Source organism: Hibiscus syriacus, unplaced genomic scaffold, assembly GCF_006381635.1.
Source record: "Hibiscus syriacus cultivar Baekdansim isolate YM2019G1 unplaced genomic scaffold, ASM638163v2 tig00116951_pilon, whole genome shotgun sequence".
Taxonomy (NCBI): domain Eukaryota; kingdom Viridiplantae; phylum Streptophyta; class Magnoliopsida; order Malvales; family Malvaceae; genus Hibiscus; species Hibiscus syriacus.
Window position 1 is genome coordinate 4385691 of NW_024063482.1, and position 16143 is coordinate 4401833.

At 30.4% G+C, this 16143-nt stretch overlaps 2 protein-coding genes across 2 annotated transcripts; both read right to left on the reverse strand.

The window, feature by feature from the left end:
• Positions 1-1641: 1641 nt before the first annotated feature.
• LOC120188741 (acyl carrier protein 1, mitochondrial-like) lies at positions 1642-3430 on the reverse strand. Its single transcript, XM_039192140.1, has 2 exons — positions 3187-3430; positions 1642-2044 (listed from the first exon to the last, which is right to left on the reverse strand). The coding sequence occupies exons 1-2, from the start codon at positions 3379-3381 to the stop codon at positions 1868-1870; spliced, it is 372 nt and encodes a 123-aa protein (XP_039048071.1). The 5' UTR covers positions 3382-3430; the 3' UTR covers positions 1642-1867.
• Positions 3431-13408: 9978 nt separating this feature from the next.
• Positions 13409-14344, reverse strand: LOC120189029. The gene has a single exon (XM_039192371.1). The coding sequence runs from the start codon at positions 14342-14344 to the stop codon at positions 13409-13411; it is 936 nt and encodes a 311-aa protein (XP_039048302.1).
• Positions 14345-16143: the final 1799 nt, after the last annotated feature.

Consider the following 16143-nt stretch of genomic DNA (forward strand, 5'->3'; position numbering starts at 1 on the left):
AAATGATAGAAATACTATATAAGTTAACCCACAGTTTACCTAATAGAATAATTAAAAGAAGAGATGGACCATCTATGGATTCATTTTCAATTGAGTTTAGACAAGGAATGTGACAACCCAAGGAAATAAAGTTTGAACACAAAAGTGTAATAAAACCAAAGGGAAGACACATGATTGATGAGGATTATTATTGCATAGGTGACCTTTTGCTTTCAGCTTTTAATTATTGTTCAGTTCCTTCTGTTGTTTATATCTCAAGTTCTTCTGCTCCTGTTTGTTCAACGTAAATGACTGTGATTTACATTATTTTATTTATTTATCTGTTTTTAGTATCCATCTTCTACTTTTAAAAATATATTAAATATGCTTCTTACATGTTTTATTGGTTTTAATTTGAATCTTTCATCCAGGCATCAATATTTTTTAAAAATGTAATTTTCAAATTGAAGTTGGTTTTTAAAAATCGATATTCTTAAATTATATTATAAAATTTTAAAATATTAACATCATATCAAATAGTTTCTTTTTATTAAACCCACACAGAATTTATACTAGCAAATTGCATGAGACATGATGACTTTTAAGGTTGTGTACGTGTTATTCTAAATTATCCACACAGGAAAATTTTCATAATTACTTTTTTTTAAATATGATATATTAAGATTTTTAGGGTTTTTAACGAATATTTGGATGGGACAAAGGTTGAACATATATGAAAGTGAATTTTTTATGTAATGTCTGGATTATTTAAATTTTATTTTATTAGTTAATTTGAAGAAATATTGAATATCTAAATATACTTAATTTATACTCTAAACTTTTCTCTTCTTATTAACTTAAAAATATTAAACATTTTAATATATTTAATGTTATCTCATTTTATGTATTGCGCTCATTATATGAGAATGGTTTTTAAAAGGGCGATAATATTGAAAAATAGATATATTACTACATATATGTGTGAATAATTTAACATTTTATAGTATATACTCATAACCTAGTGCCCTAATTCGAGATGGATCAAGTGCCCTAATTCGAGATGGATCAAGTGCCCTAATTCAAGATGGATCAAATCATCTTCAAAAAGTTGATTTTCTATCGATAATATATTTTCTCCTCCTAAAATTTTATATGTTCATCCTTAACTTAAATTTCTATATGTTCATCCTTAACATAAAATTCTAGATCCACCCTAGAGTCCAAACCTGTTGATTTTAATATTAAGCTTCAAAATCAGGCTGAAAACCCATAAATTTTCCCCTTCCCTTCCAATAGTGTGGGAAAGCAATGATGGCACATACAACATAATAGATACTCTCTCTGATCACAGACAATGCTTGGAATCCAATGTTTAACAGTAATATCTGAACCAATCACTTGTTGAATCTAGAAATCCAATGCTTGAAAGAAGTATTACTCCATTTATGCTACTGGAATGGACATTTCTTATTTCAATAGAAAAAAAAAGGATGCAAGCTAGGACAATCACTTCGTCAATCCCTCTGTGGAAGGAGTAACTTCCATAATTTCATAAATATTGACGAATAATGCATTGGCAAAGGGAAGAAGTTTAAGACAAGTGCAAACAATATATCATGACAATAGAAAAAGAAAATATAGGAGTAATTTTGAAAGGTAAGATAACATCCATGCAATGCAAGATGTTTATTGCAAACTGAAATCTGTTGTTGTTTGGTGTATAAACAAGTTTAGGTAGTACTGCACCAAACACAGATTCAGATCATTGGTCTTAACCTCGTTATGACGGTAAACTCGTACAAACGCCTAAATGTTGAACAAAAACAGAGCAGGAGATGTCATCCTTCGTCCGAAATAAAATTCAAACAAGAAACAAACATCATTACTATTAACCAGCCATTGGATGATTATATATGTACTCGATAGCAAGGTTGCAAGAGTCAATTTTGTCGGCCTCCTTATCTGGAATTTCCAGCTTGAACTCTTCCTCTAAAGCCATGACAATCTCCACATTGTCCAAGCTATCTAACCCCAAATCTTTCTGGAAATGAACATCAGGTGTCACCTGCAAGTGATCGATAAAGATGATTCAGTTCCCAGTAAGTCTTTTTTCAAGTATTCGTTTTAACTCCTAGCATAAGGAATGACATTTTCCATGCATTTGGACCACAACAGTTAAGTTTTTTTTTTGTGTGGAAATAAATACAAGAAACTAGCATAACGATGGGAAACAAAAGACAAAGGATAACAGTGGAACATATATAGAGGCATAAGATAACCCCCTAGATCAATACCTTTTACGTTACTCGTGATATTCAAAAGGAAAATGAAAAATAGAAGTGACAAGATAGTCAATGGTGTTTTGCACCCTTTACTCCTAGAATATAATTATAGCATTACAATGTCAAGATATCACATAATCAATAAAAGAAGAATAAAGATTTAAAACCCATCTTTATATAGACAAGACAAGAATTGATAAACTCAATGTCACCAAGAATGCACTCGCTTCCTACTCTTAGTAACGAATTATGCCCACATATTCGATGTTATGCACATGGCTGTAAGAGAACTTGGTTCAACAAAAGCTAACATCTTTCACAGAAATCGTTACCATCTACCCTAAAATAAGTACATTCATCTATAAAACCAGAAAACAAGTAAAATGTTGTTACCTCCATTGAGTAGTTTATCTCCAAGTTATGACAATCATAAAATGAAAATGATCCATCAAGACCCCACTCGAATTTAGCAGTTAACACTTGTACAACCCTACAATTTTGACCGAATCTAGAATGCAGAATCAGCTCCAAATGCAAGCTTCAAGTTAATACTATTACTGAAATTGCATCCTATTGAGACAATGAATCTGAAGTTTCACTTAAACAATCCACAAAACAAATGCAATCAATGTATTATATAAAGCAATCTTCGAATTTTAAACCGATTTTCATTACCCACTTTTTTTCCAAGAAAACCAAACAAAGACATCAGATCAACCAATGAAAAGGGTACCTAATCGATCTCAAATATACAACGGAGGGAAATAAAACCAAATCTGATACACCAATTATAAATCGGGTCAAATATCAAGTAAGTGCAAAATCATTTCTTTCTAAGCATTCAACTAACGAAACATAAAATTCAAAGATTGGGTCAGAAAAAAAAAGTGTTATGAAAAATGAAAGTGAGTAAAGAAGGGATGACCTTGGAAGGGTCGACTTTGGGGAAGGTTTTGACAACGTCGAGGACTCTGTCGATTACTTCTTCTTTAGTAAGGTGATCGTCGTGCGATGAGAACAACCGGAGGAAACTCCATTGGGACTGAGGCCTTGATCCGATCGCCGGTAGGGTTTGGACGGGGAGCCGAAGTTGGCGAAGTACGGCGGCTCTTAATGCCATTTTCTATTTGCTGCGATTGTTGTTAGCAACTAACAGTGAATTAGCCTTATCGATTTTTAGGCTAGTTAAAATAAGGCAACCTGGTGATCATGCGGTGTGCACGTGCTTCTTCTATCCATCATATATGTCAAATTCACGATTTAGTCCTTCAATTATATAATTTCAGTCTAAATATTCAATAACTAATTTGGTTAAAATATTAACATAATATTCATCATGTTGATATGGATTTTTTATGATGAAAGTGGTGTTTTAAAAAGTATTTACAACAACATGATAATCAAAATGGTTAACTCTGTTATATATTTAAATTAATTAATGAGATTATAAAAATAAAGATTTAAATTATGTAACATTTAAATATAAAGACTAAATCTTTAATTTGGACATAGTAAAAGGATCAAACCATAATTTGATATCAAACTAATGTGCTAAGTTAACCCGCGAGAGACCAGTTCAATAGTAACGGACACTAGTAAACTGATCACTCAGAAATCATCTTTTATATATATATATATTTAGTTATTTGGGTAAGAGGTCCTCAATTGACTTATTTTAAATTAATCTCTAAATTTTAGAAGATTCTATTTCAGTCCCTAAATTATCACTTCTTCCATTCACTTCAAGATTAGCTTGAGAACAAAAATAAATGGTTGAAAAATGAAGGATAACTTGATGCTGGGTGGGTAAGAAAAACGAGTGGAAGTAGAAAGGGGGAATATGAGATAGAATTAGAAATGAAAAAAGGATAAATGATTGGTGATAGGGTGACTAACCGTGTATGCTTTGATTTCTTTTGGAGCTTGTTAACGGGAGAAAGTCACAAATTTTAATGATTCACTATTTCTTATTTAGATAGAGAATAATTGTCGGTAATTCTAATAAACTGAAGAAGATAATAAATAACATGAAAAAAGATCATAAATATTTTTTTCAACCTTATATGATAATTTATATATCGATTTTTAGTATTTTTGTCAAACCTAAGATCATGATAATTATTTGTATGTTGGTATGACATATAAATATGACTAATGTATAGTAGATTATATTGAATTCTAAAACCTTTTATAAGCTCTAAAAACTTCGATGATCGAAAAAATGACAATGAGATACAACTTAATTTACGGAGTAAATCTAGAACAGGTGTAACACAAATGTAATACCATTTCCTATGGTGAATGTAAGCTGTAATCATCGAACAGCTTCTCTTGCACGCTTCTTGTTCCTATTCAGTGATAATCATGCGATAACTTTTTCGTAAATGTTTTGACAAGATCCGCGTCTTCGATCCTTTTAGGCTTGATCGTTATTTTAGGTAGGGACGGACTCATGATTTTGTGTTAAGAGGAGTGAATTTATAAAATTTTAAATAGGTAAGAACTTGTAAAATTTGAGAGGTAGTGAAAACATAATTTTAATTAAAAATACAAATAAAATATCTAAAATATATAAAAATTTGTAATTTTTAGAGGAAGACGATCTCTCTCTCTCTAAGTCCATCCCTGATTTTAGGAATACTGTTGGACAGGATAGATCAAAGAACTTAGGGACGACTGTCTTGACTTCTCCTCTAAATCAATCCCTGATCATTGTGCTTGTCAGGAACAAAACAGAACTTGTGGACTACAATCCGCACTGGCATTAACAGATGGGCATTGTTTGAAGAAGGAACATAGTGATACAAAGTTTTCCCAATTTTACAGGCACGTCTCTGTAGAGGAAACAGAAGCCAAGGCTGGCGGACTCAATGTTATGTTTATTGAAACTAGTGCCAAGGTTTAGGATAAGTATTCGATCAAATCGAGTAAAAATTGAGTTAATAAAAATGGAAACACTTTCTTGAACAAAGCAAGAGGACATAGTGGATGTCAATCTCAAGTCAAGCAAAACAAAAGCATCACAGTGGCAGCAACAGTGTGGAGGATGTGGCTGTTCATCCTGATCTAAGCTCAGCCTTGCCACATTTATTCGCAGAGATCTGTTATGGTAGTTAGGGTAGCCCTAATCTGTCCTATATGTATCTCTAAAAGAAAATTATGCGTTTAATTATGCTTATGAACAATTATGCGTTTGTGGGCTCCTTGGGCCATAATTTGAAAATATTAGTGTCGTTATATCGAAGCAGTGCTATGAGTCCATTGCAATTAGAGAGAAATATTAAAAAAATAAAGAATAAATATAAAGAAAAGAAAATTTATTTGTTTAATTCCAATCAATCAATAATTATATTTTTGAAGAATCTTGTTCAGAGAAATATTCACTACATATTTTGTTAAAGGTTAATTTGGTTTAAAATTGATTAATTCATCGAAATAACAAAAAAATATTATATATTATATATAGGATTATGATCAACTTACATAATGTAAAACTATTTAGTTTTACACGGATTTAGGACCGTTGGATGAATGAAAATATATGGCTGAAATTTATTCAATTAACTTTTAACCACACTAGATCTATTCAATTGTCAAGACCTAATTAAATTTTAATCAAAATAATAAATATATTTATTAAACTCAAACTAACTTAACTAAAAAATTATAAAAATTTTGGTTAATTCAACTACCGATCGAATTAATGAAATTTTATTTGATTCGATTAATGATTTTAAAAAAATTAGTCCGGTTAACGATTAAAGAAAGAAAAATTCAATCAATTTGAGTTTGGGAAATTTGATCGGTTCGATGGTCAAACCAAACGTTTGAACATCTTTATAAATCATCACTGATAGCAGAAATTAACTCTTTTCATTACTGGAAATTTTTTGAAGAGGTTAATTAATGACAAAAAAACATATTTAACATCGGCATAGGTCCAACATCGATTCTTGGGTTGCTCCACCGATCAGAATCCTTAAATTTAATGTCGATGCTGTTGTGCGAGAAAAATTTTGTCATGCAGATATCAAAGGAATTCTCCGTGATCACAATGGTCTATGTGTCATTCGTTTTTCAAAATCCATTGGAATATCGGATCCTTTAAGGGCTGAACTGACTGCAATTTGGGAATCTTGCCAGGTTCTTTCTTCATTAACGTGATCTAATTCTCATAAATTGCTTGTTGAATCAGACAATTTTTTTGCTATGAGTTGGATTGAAAATCCGAGGCTTTCGCCTCCATCTTCCTTTGAGATTGTATCTAAATGCAATGCTTACTGTTTGTGTTTAGGGTTTAGGGTTTAAAAATTAAATCTTAATCAAGTTAAAATGAAGTACCATCATATTGCATGTCATGATTTAATATATATTTCATTAGATAGGCCATTCAACAAAGAGAATCTGCAATCTTCTGGAAGCTTTTTGTAATTTAAGATGGTAATGATAGGTCTGCAAATTTGACTTGTCATTCATGGTTAGAAATTGTGAAGGTGCATTAAATGTATTCACATGTATGATGTGAGAAGGGAAATCGATAGGGAAAACTCATTGTACACGTCCACTCAAATATTGCAAATCAAACACGATGTCGACCACACTTGTTTCCACTCACATCATATCATTTATATCTTCAAAGGACGAGTTATTATGAGAACAATTTATCTATAGTTGACGATTCACTCATTTTAATTTGGATGGAGAGTCAGATTAATTTAGGGATAGTTGTTAATCAATAGTTTTCTATAAGAATTGAGAGGAGAAATGTAGCGTGGAAGAGAAGACGAATAATTTCGATTCAAGCTAGGGGAGAGAAGGTTGAATCTCTCTTTTTTTCAACCTTTCTTCGAGTGTAAACACTATGGTCATAGGACGAATGATATCAGACCGATGATAACGATTACTATCTATAAGCTAAATTAAATAATATGTTTACAATAATTAGAGCGAGTTTGAATCTTATAAATCATATGAAATTATCATAGGTCTATTCGTGAACAAATATGATGTTTTTGGAAGCTATCTCCGACGATATAACAAGATCTAATAAAAAATTAACATTATCAAATATGTTTAAATGAGAACTCTTATTGGAAAATATTTTCATGATGATGGACCTTTATGAGTAAATTTTAAAATGTTATACCTTTGTTTGATTGTTTTGAAAGGTTGGAACCTCATATCTTAATAATTCCTTTTGTTCAACCCATGGATCAACATGTTAGGCGTCTAAATCTTATTATAGAATCAATGACTTGACTCCGTGAATAATGGGTATATTGGCAATTCGTGACAATAACCGCTTTTAAATTTGTCACAAAAGCTTTCATTTGTTGAATTATGAACTCTAAAATGGTGTAAGAAACTTATTATTTAGATTTTATATAGTTCATTCCTAATATGGATTTAAATTTTTATTTAATATTTTTATAAAATAATTCCTAAACATTATATACTTAAACACTAAACCATAAATTGTAACATTAGTTTTGAATAAAAAAATATAAATTTTAAGGACGTGTTTGAAAAGTCATATCTATTATGATTTAGGTTTAATTGACTTTTGTGTAACAGGGGGCCTTCAATTACTCAATTCTAGGCTTGTAAACGAGCCGAACGCACATGAACGGAGGTATGTTCATGTTCGTTCATTTAATAAATAAACGAACACAAACATAAACGAATAATTTTTTTGTTCATGTTCGTTCATTAAGGAATATAGTTTGTTCATGTTCGTTTATTTAAATGATAAGCGAAAATAAACAAATGTAAACGAACGAAAATAAACGAACATAATAAATGAACATAAACGAACAACACAAACACAAAAAAACTTATTCGAACACAAAAAATGAATGTAAAAAAAATAAACAACAATAATAACAACTTAAAATTCATTAATATAACATGTAACTTTAGAGTTAATTTGTTCGAATACAACAAAAACATACATAAAATTAATTTGTTCAACATAACAATCTTCTTGAAATCCAAACAACTTCAATAATCTTCGTAACATATTCAACTTGTCCTTTGTTCGAACATAAACGAACGAACATATAATCGAACGTTCACAAACATAAATGAACGAACGAGTCATTTGTTCCTGTTCGTTCATTTAATTAAACGAACGCAAAATCTTGTTTATGTTAATTCATTTAATAAATAAACGAACAAAAACGAACTTCCCGCCGCACGGTTCATGAACGGTTCGCTGAACGTTCAGTTCATTTACAGACCTACTCAATTCGATTCTTATAGGATATGTGAAAATTAATATAATTATGTACGTAATTACACTCTTCAATTTTATAATTAATATCATTTGAAAATTAAAATTTATATAATTGTTTCATTATAAGTTGAACAATCAAATGTGACAGGAAATTAAGATATACTTACACTTTGTTAATAAAGCATGCATAGAGAATTGGAATTTCTTGTAATTAAACTTGAGTGTAATTATTAGCATGGCGAATCTATAATTTTTTTTTTGAGAATGTACACATATATATTAATAATATAAATTTTATGTATGTAAATGGACACAAATAAAATTTTAGTGTGTACAAACAATAAAATGAATAATTAACACAAAAGAAATTGAATACTATTAAAGAAATTTGAATTTGAAGGTGGACCGTTGCCCACTATATTCATAACATGGATCTGCAACTGATTATTAGAGTCATAATTATATTTTTCATACAATTTTAGTATGATGTCCAAATACGTCTTTTTTTTAAAACTTAATGCCTAAATTATCAAGATTCACTCCTACCTATAAATTAAAATATAATATACACTTAAACACGTTCAAATTCATCAACAATGATTAGTTCAAGTGCTTAGCAGCTTGATGTTATTTCAGTATGGTATCTAGTTCGAGTTATTGTGTATGTAGAAAATCCCTACTGGGAGACCCACCTACCAACGCGAGTCGATCTGGATTAGTCAATGTGAGGCCTTAGAAACGGAAGAGCAACAAAAAAAAAAAGTTCAGATCGGCAAACTCTTATATATTACAATATCAATGGAAGTAAAATTCAATCAATTTTAATTTTTTTAAAAAATAAATAAATGTAAGGATGAAAAAATCTTCATAATTTCAAAAAGAATCATGGACCGTGAACTTCTAGTTAATTGTGATGCATCATTGTCGATCATTGCACCAACGATATAGACCTAACCTTCAACACTGACTAACACAATTATCATAAAATGTCATTATTTTATTTTAGTAATAGTTTCTTGTTGAATAATTTGTCCCAAAAAGTTTGCTTCAAATCTAAACAAATTCTTGGTATCAATGTTAAGATTTTTCATGTCCCACCTTCACCCTATTCTATTCAACCCAACTTTGATGTTGATGGCTCAAATCTCTCCCCCTTAATTACACTTTTTTAATTACACATATATATTTGGATTTGAGTACAATTTATTTTTTCCTGTAAAATAATCTTTATTTTTTACTATTAATCGCAATTATTGATTTTCGTTTATTCAAGGATTAAAAAGACATGTAAAGTTACATGTCAATGAATCTTTTTTTTTTTGGTAAAAAGATGAAACTAAAACACACTGTGTATTAATATACGTTGTGTTTATTATCTATAAGAGAAGTTGTAGGGTGAACTTTTTACAATAAATTTTCCATATGCTCTAAATCTAATTTTTTACAATGAATCTTCTCTTAGATTGACGAATTCTAGGTTTTCTTCAAGGAGACTTCTTGGAACCTTCTGAAGAAATGGAGACACATTTGTAATTTTGTCCGTATACCTTCTGCAGGCTATCACATTGCACTTTTTTAAAATGGAATGAAGTAATTTTTAATCTTTAAATTTTATAATATGGATTTTTTAATAGATAAATTTTATATAATACGAATCATTATGTAAAAGTTGAAGTAACTAACACTGTTAAAAATATATTGTTAAATTTATATTTATTATAACGCAATATTTTTATTTGATTTCTAAGTTAATATTTTTTTATATTAAACTATCATGTTAATTAATTAAACATAAAATTTTAAATGATGTTAATAATTAGATTTAAATTTTTAAATACGATAATAGTGGGACTGTATTTTTAAAAGTAAAAATAGAAAAATAAATTTTAAATGTATAAAGAATATAAATATTTAAAACATATTTTAATCATATTAAAAGTATGAATATGGTTGGATTTTTATCGTGATTACGGGAAAACAGACTTTTATAATTGGAATTAATTAATGTGCTTCAAATATCAATCACCACGCACATAACTTGACAATTAGGAGGTGAAGCTTGATTCGCTATCTTATGTGAACACAATTTGGCCGCATTTATATCGCAGAGAAAAATAAATTTTAATAAAATAATTATATACAGAGATAGTATTTTTTCCCCTCATGATTCTAAGATTTTGTCTTGATTAATTCGGATCGGCCTGTGTCGTACAGTTAGCTTTGGTGAGTGAGTCTCTCATCAAAGATGTTTTACATACACAAAGACTCGGATTTGAGACATTACTTAAGTGATCTTAACTTGCTTACCACTTTGAACTAATCCCGGTTAGTTAGAGATATTGCTTGATAGTCTTGTAACAATTATTTTATATAATTAGTTTATTTTAATTTTAAATTCTAAAATTTAAAATTTAAATAAAATAAATAACTTTAAAATAAGAAAGTCTGATAATTTTGCCCGACTACAACTAACTAACCGTCACATGCGATGCCACGAGCCTCTTCTAATCTATTCTCATTTTATTTTATTTTTTTATTCAATCTTATATGTTTTGAATTCAAACTAAATAATATATATGAAAGAGCCTGCATGATGCGTGGATTTTAAATTTAAAATCAAATAAAACAAATAAGAGTAATTCAAGATATTTAATTAGGAAATTATTGAATTGAATTCAAATTTAAACAATATTACTTATTAAAATAACTTAAAAATTCAATCTACTGATTAATTTAATCGAACTTTTCTATATATACACTCTTGTAATTGGGGGGGTGAGGGCATAATTTTAACATTGGATTAAGGGGATTAATGCCAATACCATTTACTCATTAAAATAATGGGATTGTGTTTTTTTTATATTAATTAAAATAAAATTTCATTTTTATATTGTATTTTACCACATTCATTATATAGATATAAAAGGTGTCATCAAATTGTCCCAAAACTAAGACCTAACTCCCTGTTCGGGGCTCGGTGTTGTTGGGTTAGTGCACCCACCATTAGCACCAACAGCCGAAGTATGGCAATGCCAAAGCCTAAATGATGCTCCACTCACACCCGCATTTCCTCTTTCTCTCTCTCTGCTTACTTCCAGTCTGTGGACAATGCTCACACCCGTTTCTATTTTTCCATTTCACTCCTCCACTCTCCTCCATTAATATCACAGCCCCTCACCATGTTTTCTCCACTCCATCACCTTCTCATTTGGCCCCCATTTTATTAGGGACCGTCCACAATGTACTGTTACATACTTATATATTAAGTTATAATAAAAACTTACGATATAAATCGAAAATATGAATGTCATATGATTAGGGATAGATTAAGGAGATAGGTGCAATCCTTCTCTCTAAAATTTTAAAATTATTATATATTTTTTATATTTTCTATTTATGATATATTTTTATCTCCTATAATTTTATGAGTTTGTCTTCCCTTAAAATTTTAGAAATTCACTATTTAATTTAAAATTTAACATCTGCCTATGTATATAATATTTTAATGATGATTCACATACATATTTACAAGATATAATTTAAAAATTCTATATCCCTTGATGTATTAAACGTTGGTACCTCAAGATTTAACTTTGAAACAAAAGGAAAAGAAAGAAAAAGATCATCGGTTCATCATCATTATCTTTGTTTTCATCCAACGGTAAGGAACTTTAGACCAAAATTTTCCAAAGTCAATCCCCCTGTTTACTCTATAATGATGAACATTTGAACCCAACTATATCCATATCTTTCACTCATTTGTAATGATAGCTACTTCCATTTATCTAACTTTACAAATATTTTCCATTTCTAAACTATTAAACAATGCTTACTTTGAAAATGAATTAAATAATTTATTTTATACTATATATTATTTTTCATTTCCCCGTTGGACCGGGTACATTGCATAACAAAAACTTTTAAATGTGAAATAAAATTCAGCTTGAATAATTGCAATTAGAATAAATTATTAAAACATATAATTGGATCGATATTAGAAAGCATAAATTATTAAAATAGAAAAACAAAAGGATAATTTCTTTCTCTAAGCCACTTGTTCGTTTTTTTAAAGAAATTTTGGATAGTAGACAACGAGATGAGTTTTGGTGTTGGTTGTTGTACTTTCTTTGTTCTTTAGTTTTATCTCATATTTTTTTTAATAATTTTATCTTTATGACACATTTTTTTATCTTTATAATACGTTTTTTAATTTTATTTTTAGTCGTTTGATTGTGTCGTTTATTTTTCTCAAAGTTGAATTTGACATCATTGTAACTGATCAAGATGATGCTCATTTGTTATCCCGTTGATTTTTCTTGTTTTAGACCCTCGAATTATATTTAAATACGTAACATGCATTCGTAGATGATTTTCGTATGATGTTTGGCTTTGATTTACGTTTGTAGGTGATCCTTTTAAAATTTAATCTCCTATTGTGGTTTGTTTGTCGTATTAGTCAAATCTGTTCGTATCTACCTATTGTTCGAGGTTTTTTGAATGATTTTTTCATATTTTCATTGTATGGTGCCTATATGGTATTAAGTGACTAATTTTTTTTTGTATTAATGATTATAAAATAATATCCGAATTATATATTTAGTTTATTATTATAATTATAAGCTTGCATTATAATTTTGGATTTTTTTAATAAAATTATTTTTTTATGTAAAGAAAAAAGACAAAAGGAGAAGGATACTAGAAACAGCTCACTCGTTGATCTATAAGGTAATATAAGTGTACAGTAACAAAGATATATACGATAATATATAATTTTCTTTTTTAGAAAATAATAATATTAGTTTACGAATCATAAAAGCTGAAGAAAAGCAATGGCAAAACCGTAGTTTTAATCAATAAATCTTAAGTTTTCACTCACAATCACTGTAGTCAAATGTCAACGATGTAACGCCGCTCAACGGTTATGATTGACTCTGCCAAAATCAGCGAGCTTCCTGGACCTGTTCGCGCGGAACCCTGCGGCGGTCGCCAGGTGGGGCTTCATCGTCGATGGTTGAATTTCTCCGGTGAACGACATGTCCGGTGGCAATCCGCCCTTCTGATTCCAGTGCCTGTTAGGACTCGCCCATACGAGTGGGCTCATGCAAAACGCTAATCCCGACATGCTCCTCGTCCCGGACCTCGATTTCCTTGCAGCCGTTGGCGTTCGTTTCCATCGCGGAGATACCTCCGGCGATCCACCCGTTGCCGGTCGATCGCACTCGTCTCCCGAATCCACTTCGATGGCCGGGGACATTCCGCGATCTAGGACTCTGCATGATCTACGATCGCCGGCGCCGAATTGGTCAAATTCTGCCACGCGGGACGCCTTCAATGATTGCTGCTTTTTCCGACGAACGGCGAAGATTGTTGCGAACCAAGATGGCGATGCCGATGACGAGGACGACTCGTCACACGATTCCCGATGGTAATTAATCCTATGGGGATCCGAATTGAACTTTTCGGATCTTGACCTGAACAGATTCGAAAAAAGCGAGAACCGGTTCTTCTTCTTGAACGATCTAGTGGATTCAAAATAGGTGGTGGTGGTGGCGCTGTAAGTGGGCCCCACTTGAGGGGTGCTGTAGACCCGTTGATGTTGGATCCACGTGGCACTTTTATCGTCGGATTTCCTCCGACTGACGTAAGGAGAAACGGACCGAGGGAAAATAAGCGGCGGGGGGTCGGGCTTCCGGCAATCGTCAGCGACGGCGCTGGCCAATAGAGCCTTTTGGGCTTGCGCCTGTGCCTGTGCCTGGGCGGCGATGAGCTCCAGAAGACGCTCCCGGAGACAAGTGGAGCAGACGCCGACGCTGCTACTCAGGTCGGCAAGATGTTTCTTACACCTCATTTACTTAAAAACCAATAGACAAAAAAACTCAGGGTTTTGCTTCTGAAAATTCTGGGTGAAGCTGCGTGTGTGTGTATATATATATATATATAATTAGAAAAAGTATTGTGGTTAAATGGTTTGAAATTTGAATGTTGAATAAAGATTAAAGAGAATATTTGTTTTACGAAAAAGAGATGAGTGGGTGTTGTGTTGCTGTAAAACAAAGGGAGATCTGATGAAGAAATCAAAGGGGAAGGTTTGTCTTGTTTCTTGAGGTTAAGGGAAAAAAAAAGGAAATGAGAGAGAAAGACAACAATACTTGATCTTGATGTCTGTTGGGTTTGATTTTCATGTAATAAAAACACAAGAGAGAGAGAAAGACTTGGAGGGGTTTTTTTTGTTGTTGTTGCGTGCTTCAGCTAATGTTTTACATATAATCTTTTTATTTATTTATTTTTGACCCAATGCTCGTAAGCTTCGGGTTTATTTAGAATAATAAAATAAAAGTTAAAAAAATATAAAGAAATTAATTAGAAAATCATGTCGTTTTGATTTTTGAATAGTAATAGTTATTTTTTTATTTAAGAGATAATATCTTTTTAAAAATAAAACTAAACTATTTTTTATTAAACGTTTAAACTCTTAACATTTATAGTGTTCGAATTTGATATCTCAAATAATAAAAATAATTATTTTACAGTTAAAATCATTTGATTTGTGCTTGAATATAATTAAAATCATTTTTAATGATAGATTTGATATCTTAAAATCATTACCATATAAAAACGATAATATTATAATTGAGGATAATTATGGATGATCTTAATATCAAGAATTAAAGAAAAACAGAAATTAACAACGACAAAGATCAAAACGAAAGAGAATTTAAAAAATATTGAAAAAACACATATTTATATGTGTAAAAGTTAATATCTAACCGGCGTATATTTCATCTCCTTTTTCCTACGTATGTATCATCGTTCGCCCTATTTATGTTAACACATAATGCACAACGTAAATAAGTGCGTGTAATTTTATTTTCCTTTTATTTTGATCATTAACACTATTTATTATTATTCTTTTTTATTTTGGTTATCAATACCTAACTCGTCGATTTCTGCCCACAACTTTAGCACAATCATCATTACCTACGGACGATTTCGGGGTGTAAAATAATTTTACCTAACAAAGAACGATTTTATCAAAATCGTAAACATTTGTGACAAATTTAGCAATCATTGTTCAAAAATGATTTATATTCCTAATTAATTTATTGAGTTTGCTTTTATTTTATTTTTTTAATTTTCTTATCATTTCTATAATTTTTTATATACGTGTTCCGTCGATGTCTAATTTGATTCGTTTTATTATATGTCAATTGTGTATTTTTAGAAAATGTATAAATGATTTTTTTATGATAATACTCATAGATAATATATTTTCATAATAGTTAATTTGTTTTCATGCACCGATTAGTTGTATGAATAATACGGAAAACTGGGTGAATAATAAGAAATATTTTATATTAATCAATCAATTATCTGTTAAATAATAAAAAAATGAAAATAATTTGTTTGCTAACAAACAAAACTTAGAGGCTGTTTGTTTACTTCAGAATGATTAAGCGCTGAATGATTCAAATATAGAATGATTCAGAGGCTCTATATGAATTAGCTCTAAATGTGACATGTTGTTTGATAATGATTCTGAATCATCCAGAATGTACTTCTGTGCTGAATCATTCAACATTGTTTTGTTGAATCAATCAGCACTGAATCATTCAGAGGTACGTTCAACATTCAGCGCTGAACGGTTCC

Coding starts and splice junctions, on each gene's coding strand:
- LOC120188741 (XM_039192140.1), bottom strand. CDS start 3,381: ATGGCATTAAGAGCCGCCGTACTTCGCCAACTTCGGCTCCCCGTCCAA. Junction 2,045..3,186: donor CCAAAGTCGACCCTTCCAAG/GTCATCCCTTCT, acceptor GATCACTTGCAG/GTGACACCTGATGTTCATTT.
- LOC120189029 (XM_039192371.1), bottom strand. CDS start 14,344: ATGAGGTGTAAGAAACATCTTGCCGACCTGAGTAGCAGCGTCGGCGTC.